Source organism: Miniopterus natalensis, chromosome 2 (assembly GCF_054644295.1).
Source record: "Miniopterus natalensis isolate mMinNat1 chromosome 2, mMinNat1.hap1, whole genome shotgun sequence".
NCBI classification, from domain to species: domain Eukaryota; kingdom Metazoa; phylum Chordata; class Mammalia; order Chiroptera; family Miniopteridae; genus Miniopterus; species Miniopterus natalensis.
Genome location: NC_142082.1, coordinates 178,784,030 through 178,799,481, shown reverse-complemented (window position 1 = coordinate 178,799,481; position 15,452 = coordinate 178,784,030). Strand labels below are relative to the sequence as shown.

Sequence of the window (15,452 nt, the reverse complement as noted above, 5' to 3'; positions counted from 1 at the left end):
CGCAGTTTGTAAAGGGACCCCTGCTCCCCCGCTAAGACTTGGGAGATAGATTCTGTCCACCTGCCCCCTTTTATTTGGCCAGTAGAAAAGGCATGGGTCCACCCTAATTCACTTTTAAGTGGGTACCAAACTGTTGCTAATTGTCAGCCCATGAAAAGCATGCTTGCATCCAGAGGAAAGAAAAGGCTGGTGGGCCCCTTGGCGGGCTTTTTGTATGATCGTTTTCCTTCCACAGCTGTGTTTTGAACTGCTCTTCCTGTGTTCTGTTATAGAATAGTCTTACAGGAACCAATCATTAGCGCTAAAATACCTCAGGTAGGCGTGCCAGTGTGACCTGCCGATCAATCAGATTGTGGATTGCAGTGAAAAAAATTGAATTATACTAACCATTCCAGCTCCACGTTAGAGATGGGAACAGAGGCTTTTTTGGACAATCAAGACTTGTGAGCGTGTGATCTAAGCCCTGCTACCTCAGCAGTGCACACAGTAAAGTTCATACATGATGGCACTAGCTCCAAAATTTAGTGCTCCTGTCCCATTGCCACATATCCGCATCGGGCGTGTTAATGCACTATCCCATCACTGCCACCTCTTTTAGTCTGTAAATCACATTGAACAGTGGTGTTTAAACCAGCTTTTCTATTTGGAGATCTTAGCAGGTGGGGACATTTTCTTACCACTGTGAAAGAAATGAGGAAAGGGAGGAAGTAGAATCTGTCCAAAGAGGGCTCCTGAATCCCAGATTGGGCCCTGTAGTGGAATTGTAGTAGTAATTGGACTATACTGCTACATTACGTTGAAGTTGCCTTAAAAATATAGACATATTGGGACTCTAAAATTGAAACATGTATTTTCCTTCTGCTTTTCCTTTCACCTTAAAACAAGATCCATTTGGATTCTAATGCACTGTTAGAAGGCTTGCTGCTGATGGCTGGATACTAGGATAGTGTTTCACAATTCAATTAGTTCATTTATGTAGCTACCCAGCGAGAGTTTGGAAATGAACGACTTTGGGGAGATGTGGAATAATAGAGTGTTTGAAAGGTTAAATTCATTAAAGATGATCTCTTATCTCTCTTAGAAGTGAGAGATAACAAGTTGATTATAACAATTATAAATTTTTGTACTCAGGTCTGTTACTCACTTTCAGTCAAAGGCGCCATGTTGCCACATAAGAACTCTGTCTCCTCAAGAGCCCCTCATGCGAAAGCAATCTAGAGTAGCTAGAGCAGCGGTTCCCAGCTGAAGTGGGGAGGAGGCAAATGGAGGAGGGGGTTAGAGTCATGTAGGGACAAATAAGAGTCACAGAGGCGCACAGCATTCGAGCCCAGCCAGCTGGAGCAGCGCTCTCTGCTGCAGTGATTTTCAGCAACGCACCTGCCATTCCTCCCACACACATAGGGAATGAGCTCTCCCAGCCCTGTACATATAGGGAATGAGCTTTCATTTTGTCTGCTGGTCTTGAAATACACACCCTTCTCCTCAGTGTCACATAATGTCATTGTCTTCAGGTAGAATGAAGGTGTCTTGACATCACATGCTCACCAAAGTCCTGTTTTAATGTAAACCTAAAACAAAATATAATGAAATTAAAGGCTAGGTTAAAATCAAGATGGGGAAAATCTGCCAGTGTGAGATTGAGCTAATAGAATGGCAGATAAAGGTCAGATACAGGAGGGACGATATGTAGAACCCTGCATTTTGTTCTGGTTTAAAGCACAGCTGCAGAACTGTGCAGAAAACCATGTGGTCAGCGTGGCAACGTTATAAAGTTAATTAGATCGAGAGCAGTAGAAAATCCCTAGGAGGTGACTTTGAGCCATGGAAAACTGAGACTTTAACAACAACAAAAGGATTTTCTTTTGAAAACGCTGGAATTTGAAGGCAGAGGTATGTTATAGCTATGTGTAATGATACAGTGCTTAAACGGGAAATATTTTAGAGCACTGTGGGTAGATGTATGGGTGTTGACAGAGGGCAAGCATACACGTGAGTGCTGCAGGTCAGGACCGAGTCACATTGTTAGGGTCAGGGAGATTGAATAGGGGAGCCATGTAGCATTAGGCTGCCCCCCATTGGGAGCACTAGGAATCATTCAGAATGAATTGCAAAGGAATAAGAAAGTAGTTATTTTTAAAGGGAAATGTGTGTATTTGGATAGGGCTTAGCCATGCCAAATTTATCCAGCAATCAGGGTTCAAAAGCTGTCCGTGTGTGCCCTCCTACATTAGGATGTGCTGTGGCCATGCTAATCCCCATTTTTTGTTTTATTTCAAATCACACACAGATAGAATCTGCAAACTGCTTCAGATCAAACAGGTCTGATTGTGTGTAAATACATATGTCCTTTTTAATTTTTATTATTAATGGTTGCTTCAGTTTTGCATCAGTGCATGGTTAAAAGCAATACACATCAGCTATTTCATGACTTCATATCTCCAAATGAATTATTTCTCCTCTTTTTTTTGTTTGTTTGTTTGTGCAGTCAGCTGAAGAAATGTTAACATCTCACTCTAAATCTCTCAGTGGAGTCTCTGTTCCCTTCTCTGATATAACAGATGGGTTACTGCTTGTTATAATTATTAACATTGTGGTGTGGGCCAGGGCTAGGGTGGGCAAGATTTCCTATTTCTTTGGGCTGGGGAGGGGCCAGTCGTTAGGGTATGGAATGTTAACTCAAGTGGTGACTGACTGTTTCCGTAATACCAGGTCGTTGTGGCTGCACGCTCTAGTAATTGAGGCTGTGTACTTCACCGAGCTTGTGGTAGAGCCTAGGGCAAACCGCTGTCCCAAGAGAATGCTGGGATAGATAGAGTTAGCCAATCCGAGTCTGAACGTGGTGATTTTGCTGGTTGTTTTAGCTCCAGATGTTGGCATGCTTAGTTCTTAATGTGATTAATAAATGTGGCGCCATATCCCCTCCCCACGCCTGAACCCTGTCTCTCCTACCCACTTCCCCACCCTTGTTCTTTTTGAAAAACTTAAGAGACAGTAATGAAAACCTTGGTGTTTCAAACTGCACTTTGTTCTCATGTTCTAGAAAAGACTTCAAATTTGCTAGTAGAAGGGAAACTGAGAGGTTTCTCAGCCTGGAATCTTTACTCGCTCCTAATTTAAAATCGAAATAAATATATCTGAATTTTCTTTGTCCTGCTTTATATTATGCGATGTATTTTGTTCAATAACCAATTTTAAGGAGCAGAAATACTTTGGAGTAAGACTACCTCTAAGACAAGTAAATCCATGATATACAATTTAATTTTTCTAATTTTGGGGTAGTCATTGATGAATTACCAGATTCGTTTATTAGGATATTACCTGCCCGTCCTAAACATAGACCCCCTTTAAAAGACCCCTCAGTAACACCATTATCATAGAGTAATTAGAGGAGTAGTCATAGTAGTTATATTTTAAAAAGCACACATTAATGTAGTTTTTCTTAATATTGATATTCTTCTTGAGCCTTTTCTTGTCAGTAAAATATTTGCAGCCCTGCCCTGTTTTCCTAAATTTGAATAGCAGAGGACCCCATCAAATTCAAGCTCCAAGGTCGGATTCACTTATTCAGAGAAGGAAACTACTGCAGACAGATTCTGTCCGTCTCCTGGCTTGGAGGGAAACTTCTTCCCCACAGTCTGATCCCTTTGGATTGACAGTAACTTAGCCCCAACACACTGAGGTTCTAATGGCTTCTGGCGGCTGAGGAAAGGGAGGGGAAGTGGTTCTTTTGGGAACCCCATTCAGAAGCTCTTTTTTCCAGAAATAGTGAGATGCAGCTCGAAGCTGTACTGATATGATGTACTTCCCAAAATCTCCATCTTAGCAACACGAACAGTACTGTGAGCCCTATGGCGTAGAACTTTAGTTTTTAAATGTTCTACTCAAGTAAACAAATATTGGGCTTTAACTGCTTTTATTACCTTGACTTTTTCAATTTTTAAAGATTATTTGGGTGTTTGAGGGCATACTAGAGACAAACGGCATAATGCTTGCTTACCACATCCTGGTTTACAGAGAAGTTCTAACAAAGGTGACCCTGCTCCAGACTTCACAGTAGCAAACGTTAATTCTGAACTAATGGAGCCATCTCTAGTTACAATGAAAACTGAGCCTTTAAGGTCCATTTAAAGCCCAACATTCCAACAGTATTTATTAGCTTGTTGTTTTAACAAATGCTTTTACTACTTCATTTCCTTTTTAGAAGTTTAAAAAAGAAATAAAGAGAAACTTCAGTTAGTTTATAAGTGGCATAATGGGTATGTGTAGAGGTTGCCGCCAGAATGTACAGCTTTGCCCACATTGGTCCGGCCTGCCCGCTCCCACAGAACCGACTAGGGCGAAAGGAGACATGCAGATCGAGAACAGCCCCTGCGGCGCTTCCCACCATGTCCCATTCATGGCCATGTCATTTCCAGTGCTTGCTAATATTAATTAGAATTTTCTTATTTATATGAATATCTGTAGAACTTGTAGTTGAGAAATAAATGTTTACTTTTTTCTAAGACATTCCCTTGAAGAACAAAGAAGGAATAACACGTAACCACTGAAAGCCAATCAGAGGTTTTAAAAATGCACATTTGAAGCTACTTCTGATGACTTCAAGCAGATAAATTTAAAGAGCAAGAGTAAATGTTCCTCCACAGCGCAGTTTCTCCAGTTAGAGAAAGCATACATTATATTAAAAGGAAGCACAAAGCTTTAGGAGCCCCTAAGAAATTGCAGATATTTCCAAAATAAGATTTGGACAGAAATGAAAGCAGCAAGCTAGAAGCTCCCACTTCAGCTGGCCAAGGAGGCCAACTTGAAAATATTTGTTACCTATCCTAAGAAACAGTGCAGAAGGAAATTTGAAATTCCTTGTGTAGATTTTGCAAAACTTGAACATTTGAGGGAATAGGAAGTAGAAAGCACAGGGCAGAAAGCTTCTGATGTCTGTGAGAAATGGACATGCTAACCTACAGAAATGAAATGTGCTGTCATCCACTCCTGAAATGGTGTCAAAATGGGCCAGTTGAGCATGGTTCTGTTTAATAGGGAAAGGCAATAATAAAAATTCATACCTGACTTACATTTAGATAAAATACATGAATACTGGAAGGGTAAAGAAGCAGCCAAGGTAGAGTTTGCCCCTTGGTAATAGCCTGCCTCCTGTGCAGTTGTGTGGTTACCTTTGCACTCCTTTCTGGAGTGCATGTGGTTCACCCGACAGTGAAAACCTTCACAGTATTTGGTTCATGGAAACTGAGGTGAAATAGTGGGACGTGAGCATTTGAAAGTCCTTAGGACGGAAAGGATATTTGAGCCATTGAAAGAAAAGCTCCCAGCCTGCTGTCCCATCAGGATTTGAGACCAGCATTGTTAGGAAAGGGGAATAAATGCAGTTAATGCTTGGGGTAGGGGATTCTTAATCTCTATTTGAATCCAGCCAAGAGGGTCAGCCATGTGTAGTCTGACTTGCCAGAATCTGAAAAACAGGTTGGAGTCAGCAAACTTTTCTGTAAAGGGCCAAGTGGTAAATATTTCCAGTTTTGTAGGCCATACAGCCTCTTTCACAACTACTTTCAGAACAGGTGGCAAGTGACATTGGCTCACAGGCTGAAGTCTGCCAACTCTTAATCTACCCTAGTTTTTCCTTTTAAATACTGCCTGACTATCTTAGCCTCCTGGCAAACATGCTAGGCTGATGAAGCATAGCTCTATATGGGGCCTTTGTTATATACTGTAGTGTCTTAGCAATAAATCAGTCTGAGTATGCATCAGGGAATCTGAAGTTAATACCCATAAACTTAATGTTTTCATTCTATAATTAATATTTCCTGTCAGAGTTCTCCCAACTTCCTATAAATATTTTCCCTGCGGAAAGTTCCAGCAGAGGCTGAAATGAGACAGATCAAAACTCATATCTTTATTTCTTAAATTTGAGAACAGGTACTACCAGGATGGGTTATTTTATTACCATCACAAATTGGAGCACAAATCTCTGCGCTGGAGGGAGCTGCTCTTGCTCTAGAGGAGTAACATGTGGACTGATGCAGTTTGAAACACCCTCTTCCCATGTGTGTGTCTGTGTTTGTGTCTCCCAGCGTCTGTCCGTCTGCGTGTGGGTGGGTGTGTGTTCACCTGTGCTTCCCGGGGGAGAGGTAGCTGTAAAGTCAGTTCTCTTCTCTCCTGTAGGGCGGATATGCAGCCTACAGATATGCACAGCCTGCTACTGCAACCGCAGCCACGGCTGCTGCAGCCGCCGCCGCCGCTTACAGCGACGGGTATGTACGCCCCGCCGCGTGTCGCCGCCTCCCCGCACCGGAGCTGCACCTGGTACCTGGGTCTGCCTGCAGACCTGGCCTCCTCACGGCCTCTGTCATACCAAAAGCAGGTGGCACTGGCTCCTTTTTCCCCAGCCCCCCTCTTTGTTGTCTCTGACTCCCTTCTTTTCCATTTTAAAGAGAGTTCTGCATTTAGGAGTAGAAATCTGAAGGTCTTTTCCATTCTGCTAGTTCCCTAATAACGTTCCAAGACCAAGCCACTCACAAGTCCTTAGCACTGTAAACCCTTTCATCGGGGGATTGCTGTCTTTCCTTTCTCTCCCTGATTGTCTTTCTTCTTTCCAGTTATGGCAGGGTGTACACAGCTGACCCCTACCATGCCCTTGCCCCTGCCGCTAGCTATGGAGTTGGCGCTGTGGTAAGTATATGTACAATTTGTTTTTAAACATTCTACTCCTACTAACTTTTCACCTACAGGCTACAAAAGATCTAGAGATGTAGTAAATTTATTCCCTCTTCCATTGCTAAGGTATTAAAACCACACAGGGACTATCTGGAAATTTCACATCACCTTCTTTCCCTGGGCATTATAGTATGAGCCATGTGGCCTGGTTAAGGGCAGTGGGAAGAAATGAACGGTGACAGTCTGCCCTGAGTAATGGCACTGTTTGGGAGAGAAAGAAGGGAACAGGTTGATGTTTTACATTGGCTCGAATGTGGGATACATACCTGTGGTACAGTTTTATTGATAGGTGTTAGCAAAGACCGGGCATGAGACTCTTCAGTTTTCACAGTAAGCTTTTCAAAAAACTTAATTTGTATGAGTTTCAAATGCAGATGCCAAAGGCTGTCCCTGCTACTCTTAAACCTTCTGGTAGATAGTACTAGAAATCACCAGGCGAATGAACGCTTTACAAAGATACGTTATTAGTAACATCTGTCGTGCAATATGGTATTTTCACAGAAGTATAGAGCTCTTCTATAATGATCCCTCCTAACTGAACTCAGATCCTCACCCCAGCATTTTTGTGTTGGCCTGGACACCTCCAGGTCCAATGATAGGGTCTCACAGGCTCCAGCCAAGGAGGCCTTTCCACAATGATGCCTGCTAATGCCAGAAACTCTGCAATCTGAGATGCCGCTGGGCAGCTGCCTGGGAGCATGCACAAAGGTGTCTGAGAGGGAGGGAGATGATGGGCCAGATTTAAGGCTTAAGGACAATGAGAGAGCCCATCATTGTCACACACTGAGTTTTTACTGATGAGGATTTGTGGGAGGAAATAATAGGGTCCTGGGGTGGGAGGTGTCGGAGGTGGTGTGTGTTTAGAATTGAGGTAGAGACATACAATATAAAGAAGGTGGTGAAGTTCCTAAGGTTTTATTTAGTGCCAACATGATATAAGTCCTCTACTAAAAGAATAGGCCAAAGAGAGCTATGTTCCTAGGGATATTTTATTTGAAAAAAAGAAACCATTAGATAAACATGAAGCAGGAGTAAAGCCCAGTTAAAACTCCAGTTATATATACGTGTAAATTTGGATATGTCAAGGAACAACTTTGGTGTGTTTTATCGATTATAGAGGAAATAGGCTCTATTAGTTGAAAGACTGACTCAGGTTTAAACCCAACACTATCTCAAACATGGGATATGAGAGAGCAGTCAGAAGTAACATGTTTTCCACTGACAGGTAAAGTGTAAGAAGGTCATGATTATAATGATGTAATCAAGGTAAACCAAGACCCATGCTTTTAAATTCAAACTATTTACAGACCTAGTTTTGAACTGTATTGACTTTCCCTTCCATGGTAGTTCATGTTTACAAAATGAACCAATGGTTCACAAAATGAACCATTAGCATGCCCTCTTTCTGAGAAGGTCAGGTTGGCTGTAAATGTTCTGGGCGCTGGTTTGAGCATCTTGGAGGCAGAGTGGGTTTCCTGACTTCACTGCACACCCGGGCAGCATCTAACCAGCTGCTTTGAAGTGTCCAAGGAAGCTGTTTTCCCAGATTCCTTCTCAGGACATTTTCCTTCATTTTTAATGCTTCTCTCATCAATCTTTTAATTATTTTTATGTCTTTAATTACTGCAGGCGAGTTTATACCGAGGTGGCTACAGCCGATTTGCCCCCTACTGAAGTGACGTGAGACCCCTGCAAATGGGACAGCCCCCAGTTCATGAGGCCTGGCTATTGCAATATTTACTAGTAGAGGAACTCTATAGCAAGATGAAGAGGAAAAACAAACAAAACAAAACAAAAAACACAAAAAAAGAGAGAATACTTTTTTATACCTCACTATGTTCTTTGAATATGTATTTTCCTTTAAATTTCTGCCTTTAATTCTTTTGTTCCAAAGATTGTGCATTTTTTTCTTTTTTTTTTTCTTCTTTTTTTTTTAACTGTGGTAAAAAAAAAAAAATGCATTTCCATGTCTGTATGTCCGTGCTTAGCTTATTCTGTCAGTCACGGAAGAGGCAGTTAATGAGAGAGGAGAGACATTAGGAGCTGAGAAATACGTCTGATCAGAAATCAGCAGACAGAATTACCAAAGTGTATCTGGTGCTGAACGCTGGGTGACAAGCAGGAGCGGAAGAGACCTTTCTGCAGCAGATACCCTTCTAGTCCTCTGAGTGTCTGGTCTTTGGCAGGCAGTTCTGATTGGCTGTGGCTGGAATCCACATGCTGATAGATGATAGGAATTTGTGCTTGCAGAACAGGAGAATTTAAGACACTTTCCTTTCCTCTTCCCTACTGTCTTCTCCATTCTTTTTACAATCATCTTATATGCACAGCCTGAGACAGTTGGCATAGTTTTTGGAATTATGGTATTAATATTTCCAAACATGCTCTCAGATTGTGGATAATAAACACCTCATTAGGAAACCAATCTCAGAATGAACTCTGGAGAATGAAAAAGATTCTTTTCTTTCTTGCCATCCTGGCATTCCTGCTGGGCTGCTTCCCTTTTAATTGAACCACAGCTTAGCTCATCTATCATTTGTTAACACCCTGCCCCCATGTCCTCAAGATTCAAGAATTTAGGGCCCAGGGACAGAAGAATAAATAAAGAGCTAGTGGCCATATTTCTTACTGGAAGGGCTAGAGGGTGAAATACTGATTGTCAAGAGCCCGTACTGAGGGCGAAGAGAGGAGAAGGGGTTTTCGATGGTGTCTGCAAGCACTCTGACCTCCTGATCTTCATCAGAAAAGCAGTACAGAGCAGAAGAGAGAGTAAAGGCTCTTGGCAAGAGACGGAGCACCGAGTCCTGGGTCAGCTGTCCCTGGAAGGTTTGGTGATTAGGGCATGTCAGGGCAGCAAAGGCACTTTGTACTAGCTCCAAAGCCATAGGAATTCTCATCCAGAGCCTTTATGAGTCACTTCTCTCCAGTCTTGAGCCCCATGGTCATTCCACCCAGCTTCTCATTACCCTCCAAAGACCCCAGCTGAGCGCCTGGGCCACTTGGTTTACATCCACACTACAGGACGGAAAACGAAGCCCGAGGCTGCCCTCCTCCCATATGGAAGGAGGGCTGAGGTGGCCAGGAGGAGTTACAGGGCGGCTGTGGCAGTGAGTCACTGCTGTTGCTGCCTGGCTTCAACTTTATATATATATTGTTAGGTAAGGGAGAAAGTGTTTCTCTTCGAGCTGTTAGCTTTTAATGGTAAAGGCAAGGGTCCTGCAGCATTTCCAACATGAAGGCATTGAAAATGGAAAAGCATGGCCTGTCTGGCTCTCTGGTCTACTCACATTGGTACTAGGGTGACCTTTCACCCAAGGGATAGCTGATACAGGGAGGAATTCAGAGACATGGAGCTTCTGGCTTGTTATGGGTTTGGTTTGGGTTTTTTTACTCCTGCCTCCACACATGTTCTTGTCCCTGAATTAAAATGACTGACGTATGACAGCATCAAGCATTCTTTGTAAGCAGAGCCTTTATCTGGGAGGACCTGGCCTGTCGGGTGTAACACATATCTCTCCCCCTTCGGAATTCTCTCTCCTAGCAGCTGGGAGAGGGGCTGACCCTGAAAGTCGGGGACATCAAGGAAGCTAGAGGCCTCGATGCAATTCTTGTTGATTCTGGGGAGGACTGTAGAATAGAGGACATCAAACTGCCCCGTCCACTGGCCGCTTTTTAAGGGTTCCCCTCCCCAAGCCAAAGTTTGGTTTGTTGCTGTTAAGACAATTTTTGTTGTATGTATATAAATATTTTAGTTAGAGGTGGGGGGATGGGAAGTTCTAGGGAATGGGGGCAGGGAGGATTGTTTTTTCTTTCTTTTTTGCTTTTGTTTTGAGGGAGAGCTTTTACTGACTAAAGAAACAGAAATTTTGTGTCATGTTCAGAGCGGGGCCATTCTCACGAAATGGCAAGACACTCCTCATGGAGACAGGGCCACATTCTGAACGGCTGTGTCCGCAGCAGGGAGGAGAGGAGGGCAACAAATTTGAGAGTCTCCTCCTTCTTGTCTCCTCTCCTCCAGAAAGAAGTAAGGGTGACAGGAAAGGTAGAGAAGGCAGCTTCCACACCCTTTTAAAGAGGTGGAAGCTCCGTTTGTTTCAGCTTAGCTGGCTCTGGCTGAGGACCCCAAGGGCAAGCTCCGTGTTCTGGGTGGACTTCTGCCACCCTCCCCTGGGGGTCACGCTGCTTCCTCCAGCTCCCTTTCCTGAGCAGGACAAGTTCGAGTTCTGTTTTTCACTAAAGGCCTTTGGTTTTCTGTGTCTGCACTGAGAAGTAGGGCTCTTGAAACACCTGGATTTGATGGGGTTGACCTTCCCACCCACTTTTGAACTTTGAGGCTCCATCAGAGGCAGGTTCCTCAAGGCATCAGTGCTTGTGGGTTCCTGACTTGATCCCCCACTGGATAAGCCACAGTCAGAAAAGAGTTTGACATCTTGCAAGTTTGTTAGAGGGTGCTGGTTGATAATTCCCAAAACTTACTGATGCTGAGTCACAGAACAGGAATGATCTCATCACTTCACTGTAGCTCATGACTCGAACTTCCTATACAAGCATCTTACTTTTAGATGCCGGCCTCCTTTAGCTAAAGGAGACCTCTAGCAGAAATCTATCTGAATATGCCTCTTTCAGCCCAGAGAGCTGTCCTTAGGTCTTTTCCAGAATCCCTTGCATTACATAGTTCAGCTCCTATGGACCCGGATCAGTCCTGGTGATTCGTTGCTTTTAAGGCGCTCAGGTTTTACAAAACCTATCGTCACCACCATCCTCCAACAGTCACAGTGAGAATTGAGCCACTTTTATTTTTCCTTGAAAAAGAAGGGGACTGGGGCTCAACTCAGTTTAAGGGGAGCTAGTGGAGACCTATTTCATAGAAATAAATGATAGCAGCTTTTCCTCAAAAGCGACTCCTCAGGGGCTGAACTGCTCTTAGTTTAGGTTCTACTTTCCTAGAGATTAGCAGATAAGTTGGTGAGTCGCCATCACCCTATGACTAGTCACATAGCTTCCAGATAGGAGGGAGGTGGGAACTCGGGATGGAAGCAACTCCAGGATCTGCGAGAAGGGCGTGATGGTCCCTTCACGCTGGTGGGAGAACGAGGCCAAGCGAGGGCCGGTCTGGAGGGTACTGGACACGTAGGAAGGGAGGGGACACCACCCTCCCCTCTCACCAAGGCCAGCCGGCTGCTTCTCTACTGCTTGCAGCCCTCTAGCACAGTAACATTTGCAGAATTGCAGATTTCCCCCCAGGTAATAGGAGGAAAGGGACTTTGGGGGGTGGGGAAGGGGTCGTGGTGTTTTAAACGCATAAGTTACCTGTTTGCACTGTTTTAAGATAGGAAAAAAATAGTGGGCAAGGTGAACATCAGACGTAAATTTGTGTGTTTTTATTTTGTCATGCTCTTGAAAATGTTTGACCATTTGTAGTGTACACCAGTGAAACTTGATTCTCTGTTGCAGAAAACACTATTTTTTTTGAAATGTTACTGTCCAAAAGCCTCTTCCCTCCTCCCTTTCGCCTTTCCTCTGTACTTCATACTTGCTTTACTGATCAACCAGGCAATAGCCATCCGAGAGCGAGAGCATGAAGCAGGCCCTCCCAGGTCGGCTCTGGGTGTCCTAGGCCAGCACTTGCCCGTGGTTAGGAGTGCGGCGGAGTCCCTGGCACCTGTCTTAAAGTGAGACTCGCAGCCCACGCTGCAGCAGGTTCTTGAATGCCTGCATCCCGCGAGGAGCCGAGGGGGTCCTGGAGTGTCGCAGCTGGCTGTGGTAGCTGAGTTCTCACCCACGTTACCGGCACTGTAGCCAGCTCCAGTTTACTCAGGAAATCGGCCGATCACTTCAGCCATGGTAGTGCTGGTTGGCAGGATTGGTAACTGGGAACCGCTCGTCAGCCAGCACTCAGCCTTGCCTTTAAGGAGACTGCCAGCGCGGACTCGGGCCTCTGGCGTCACGTGCGTGCCGGCGCCGCGAGGGCTCGGTTCACGCTGGCAGGCAGAAAGGGAACATTGGTTCTCTTTTCTCTCCCCACCCCCATCCCTGTTACTGACACCAGATTCCCAGGGGGGGTCCACTAGTTTTTGAATTTTTAAAAAACGTTTCTTTGGTTTGGTTTTCCCGGGGACTAAGTGCTTTAAGCAGTGTCTGTACCCACCAAGACTCCGAGCTTGGTCATTTCCTGTACCTTTCTGTTCACAGTATTCTTGTGTGTGTGCTTGTTTGGCAGCTCGTTCTGGCTGTATTATATATCGAGTGATGAACTGATCCTCTTTTTCCCTAAGGGATATGAATTGTTTTTCTTGTGTTATAATTCTGCTTGTGAAAGCTGGAGCAAACCTGGGGCTGACACACGTAAGCTAGGGCTGCAGAGCGCTGAGAGCTGGGGGGGTCGTCGCTGTCCCAACGGGCTGACCTCCCTAGCCTCTGAGCTCTTCAGTCCACATCTTTGCAAGGCTGAAAACGCCACAGAACCTCTTCTCCTCCCCCACCCCCGTGGCAGGGACTCAACCATCCCCACATGCAACATGCGTTTCTCCGGCCCCTCCCATTGCCATGGCAAAACAGGTACCTTCGGGGCAGGGGGACATCACGTGGGATGCTTGTATAATTGACCACCTCGCCTTCTCTCCCACCCCCTCCCCAGATCACTTCCTAGGACACCCGAGCTGCTTGCCCAGGGTCCTGTTTCCCTGCGACTCCAGAGAAGCACCCCAGGGCTTTGTGACAGTCTCTGATTCCCTCCCCTTCTCGTTAAGAATCATATTGTATAGTAGCTTTCAGACCATACAGTATTCATTGGGTTACTCCTATTATTATCAAGTAGCTGGAATTGTGAAGGTCGGAGTAGTTAGATCTTTAGCTTTTATTCCTTATTTTTTTGTATTACTATCCATGTGTATAAATTATTGATCATGTTGCTGGCTTTTATAAACTCTACGCGAAGGGGGAGCACCGCCTCTGCCTTTGCCAATGGTAATGAAGCACTGTTTTTAAATAAAAGAGAGAAACACCATCCTCTGGCCTGTGCGTGTTGATCCATAATCCCTGTTGCCTCCTGGAGGCTCAAAGTTACAACTTGGATTTAGCTTTTTTTCTTTTTTTAAATATATCTTTATTGATTGCAGAGAGAGGAAAGGGGAGGGGGAGAGAGAGAAACATCAGTGATGAGTCATTGATCGAGCTCGCAACCCGGGCATGTGCCCTGACCAGGAATCGAACCCCCATCGCCTACGATCCTAGGTCGACGCTCAACCGCTGAGCCACGCCCGGCCGGGCTGGATTTGGCTTCTTCGGGTGAAATAGGCGGCGGCAAACTGCAGCGCTTCCTGACTCTAAGCCCTCTAAGGAGTGGGGAGCCGGGAGGTCGGTGAGGCCTCCCCTTGGCTGCCTTCCCTCGTGAGCTCCGGTCCTTGCAGAAGCCGCCCTTGTGCTCCTGCCGGCTCCTTTCAGCTTCACTGCCTCACCCTCCATCTTCTCCGACTCCTGGCTGCTGCCCTCACCATGACCTCCCTGGGCCCAGTCCACCCGCGGGACCTTCCTGAAGCCTTAGGCACCTTCCTGCCTCCCACCTGTGCCGCCAGGGCCACCAGGCTCCTGAGCCTTCCCCTCACCTGCAGGAAACGCCCCTCCAGGGGTCCCGCCTGGCGCTTTTCTTGCTTACCTGGGCTTTCTCACCTTCCCTCCGGCCAGTAGTCCGCAAGTCTCTGACCTCCATAGGTCTCCAGCTCGACCTCTCCCAGATCACCCGGTTGCTTCCTATTTCACCGGGAACGCAGAGGCCGTCCCGGGGGCTCCTGGGGTGAACTTTTTGCTGCCAGGTCTGCACACCTTCTTGAGCTCACACCCATTCTTCCCCTTTTCCTGCTCTGGAAGAGGGGCTCGCGTTCTGCGTCCCGTCCTTTCCCTCCTTCTCGGGGACGTGCTTTGTTGCCCTCTCCTGAATGGTTAACCTTTTCCCTCTAGTCCCTGCGGCATTTAAACATGCTTAAGTCTTTTAAACCCATAAGAACAATTTTTCAAGATCCCAAGTCCTCTCCACACAGACTTCTGGAGTAAGTTTCTGCCCGCTGCGTCCGCTTACTCTTCACCCTGCTGCCGGCGGGCTTCTCCCTCCAGGACCGTAGCAGCCCCTTCTGGGTGCACTTGCCTCCTGGCGTCCAGTGCTGCCCGGTCCGAGACCTTCCACTTGCCTGTCGGACTGTGGCAGGCCAGGGGCAGTGAGTTCCTCCACTGCTGCCACCCAGGACGAGCTGGCACATCTGGCCTTGGCTCCTTAACGCCTCTACCTCTGTTGTTTCCTGGCAGCAGCAGCACCCCGCCCACATCTGGTCTCTAAACAGACTGTTTCAGCATAAATTGCAGGGTGATGGGCTTCTGTGCAGAGCTCCAGGCGCTGCCCCTTCCCTGAGGCCTGAGGCGATGTGCTCCCTGCTGGTTTATTTTCCTTGTACTTCTAGTGGAAGCACCTGGAGGTCAGGAACTTTGTTCTGTTCACTGCTGTATCTCTGGTGCCTGGCACATGGAAGCATTCAGTAAACATTTGTTGAATTACTTTTTTCAATTTTTTAAAATGATGTTTCCATATCTGCCTCCATATTGACCCCTGGTACTCGTAGCGGACACTTCAGAGCACTGGTGAGGCCCCTCCACGTACATCCGTTCGGTGCCGGGCCGCCGCTCCTCCGTCCCCCAGCTCCTGTGCATCTCACTGGGTTCGCCCCTGCCGGGCCCTG

The 15,452-nt window shown here is 46.0% G+C and overlaps 1 protein-coding gene across 26 annotated transcripts in view; it reads left to right on the top strand.

The window, feature by feature from the left end:
* The window catches only part of RBFOX2 (RNA binding fox-1 homolog 2), a 249,361-nt gene extending 235,629 nt beyond the window's left edge, over positions 1–13,732 (top strand). For 14 of the 26 annotated variants that reach the window (XM_087814900.1, XM_087814901.1, XM_087814898.1 and 11 more), the window contains 4 exons: positions 2,288–2,319; positions 6,175–6,263; positions 6,609–6,681; positions 8,356–13,732. In XM_087814900.1, the coding sequence (XP_087671026.1) occupies positions 2,288–2,319; positions 6,175–6,263; positions 6,609–6,681; positions 8,356–8,410 (249 nt within the window). In that variant the 3' untranslated portion in view covers positions 8,411–13,732. Of the gene's footprint in view, positions 1–272; positions 316–2,287; positions 2,320–6,174; positions 6,264–6,608; positions 6,682–8,355 lie in introns of those variants that run through there. The other 12 variants (XM_087814906.1, XM_087814896.1, XM_087814913.1 and 9 more) reach the window with 3 other exon arrangements.
* The last annotated feature ends 1,720 nt before the right edge of the window (positions 13,733–15,452 follow it).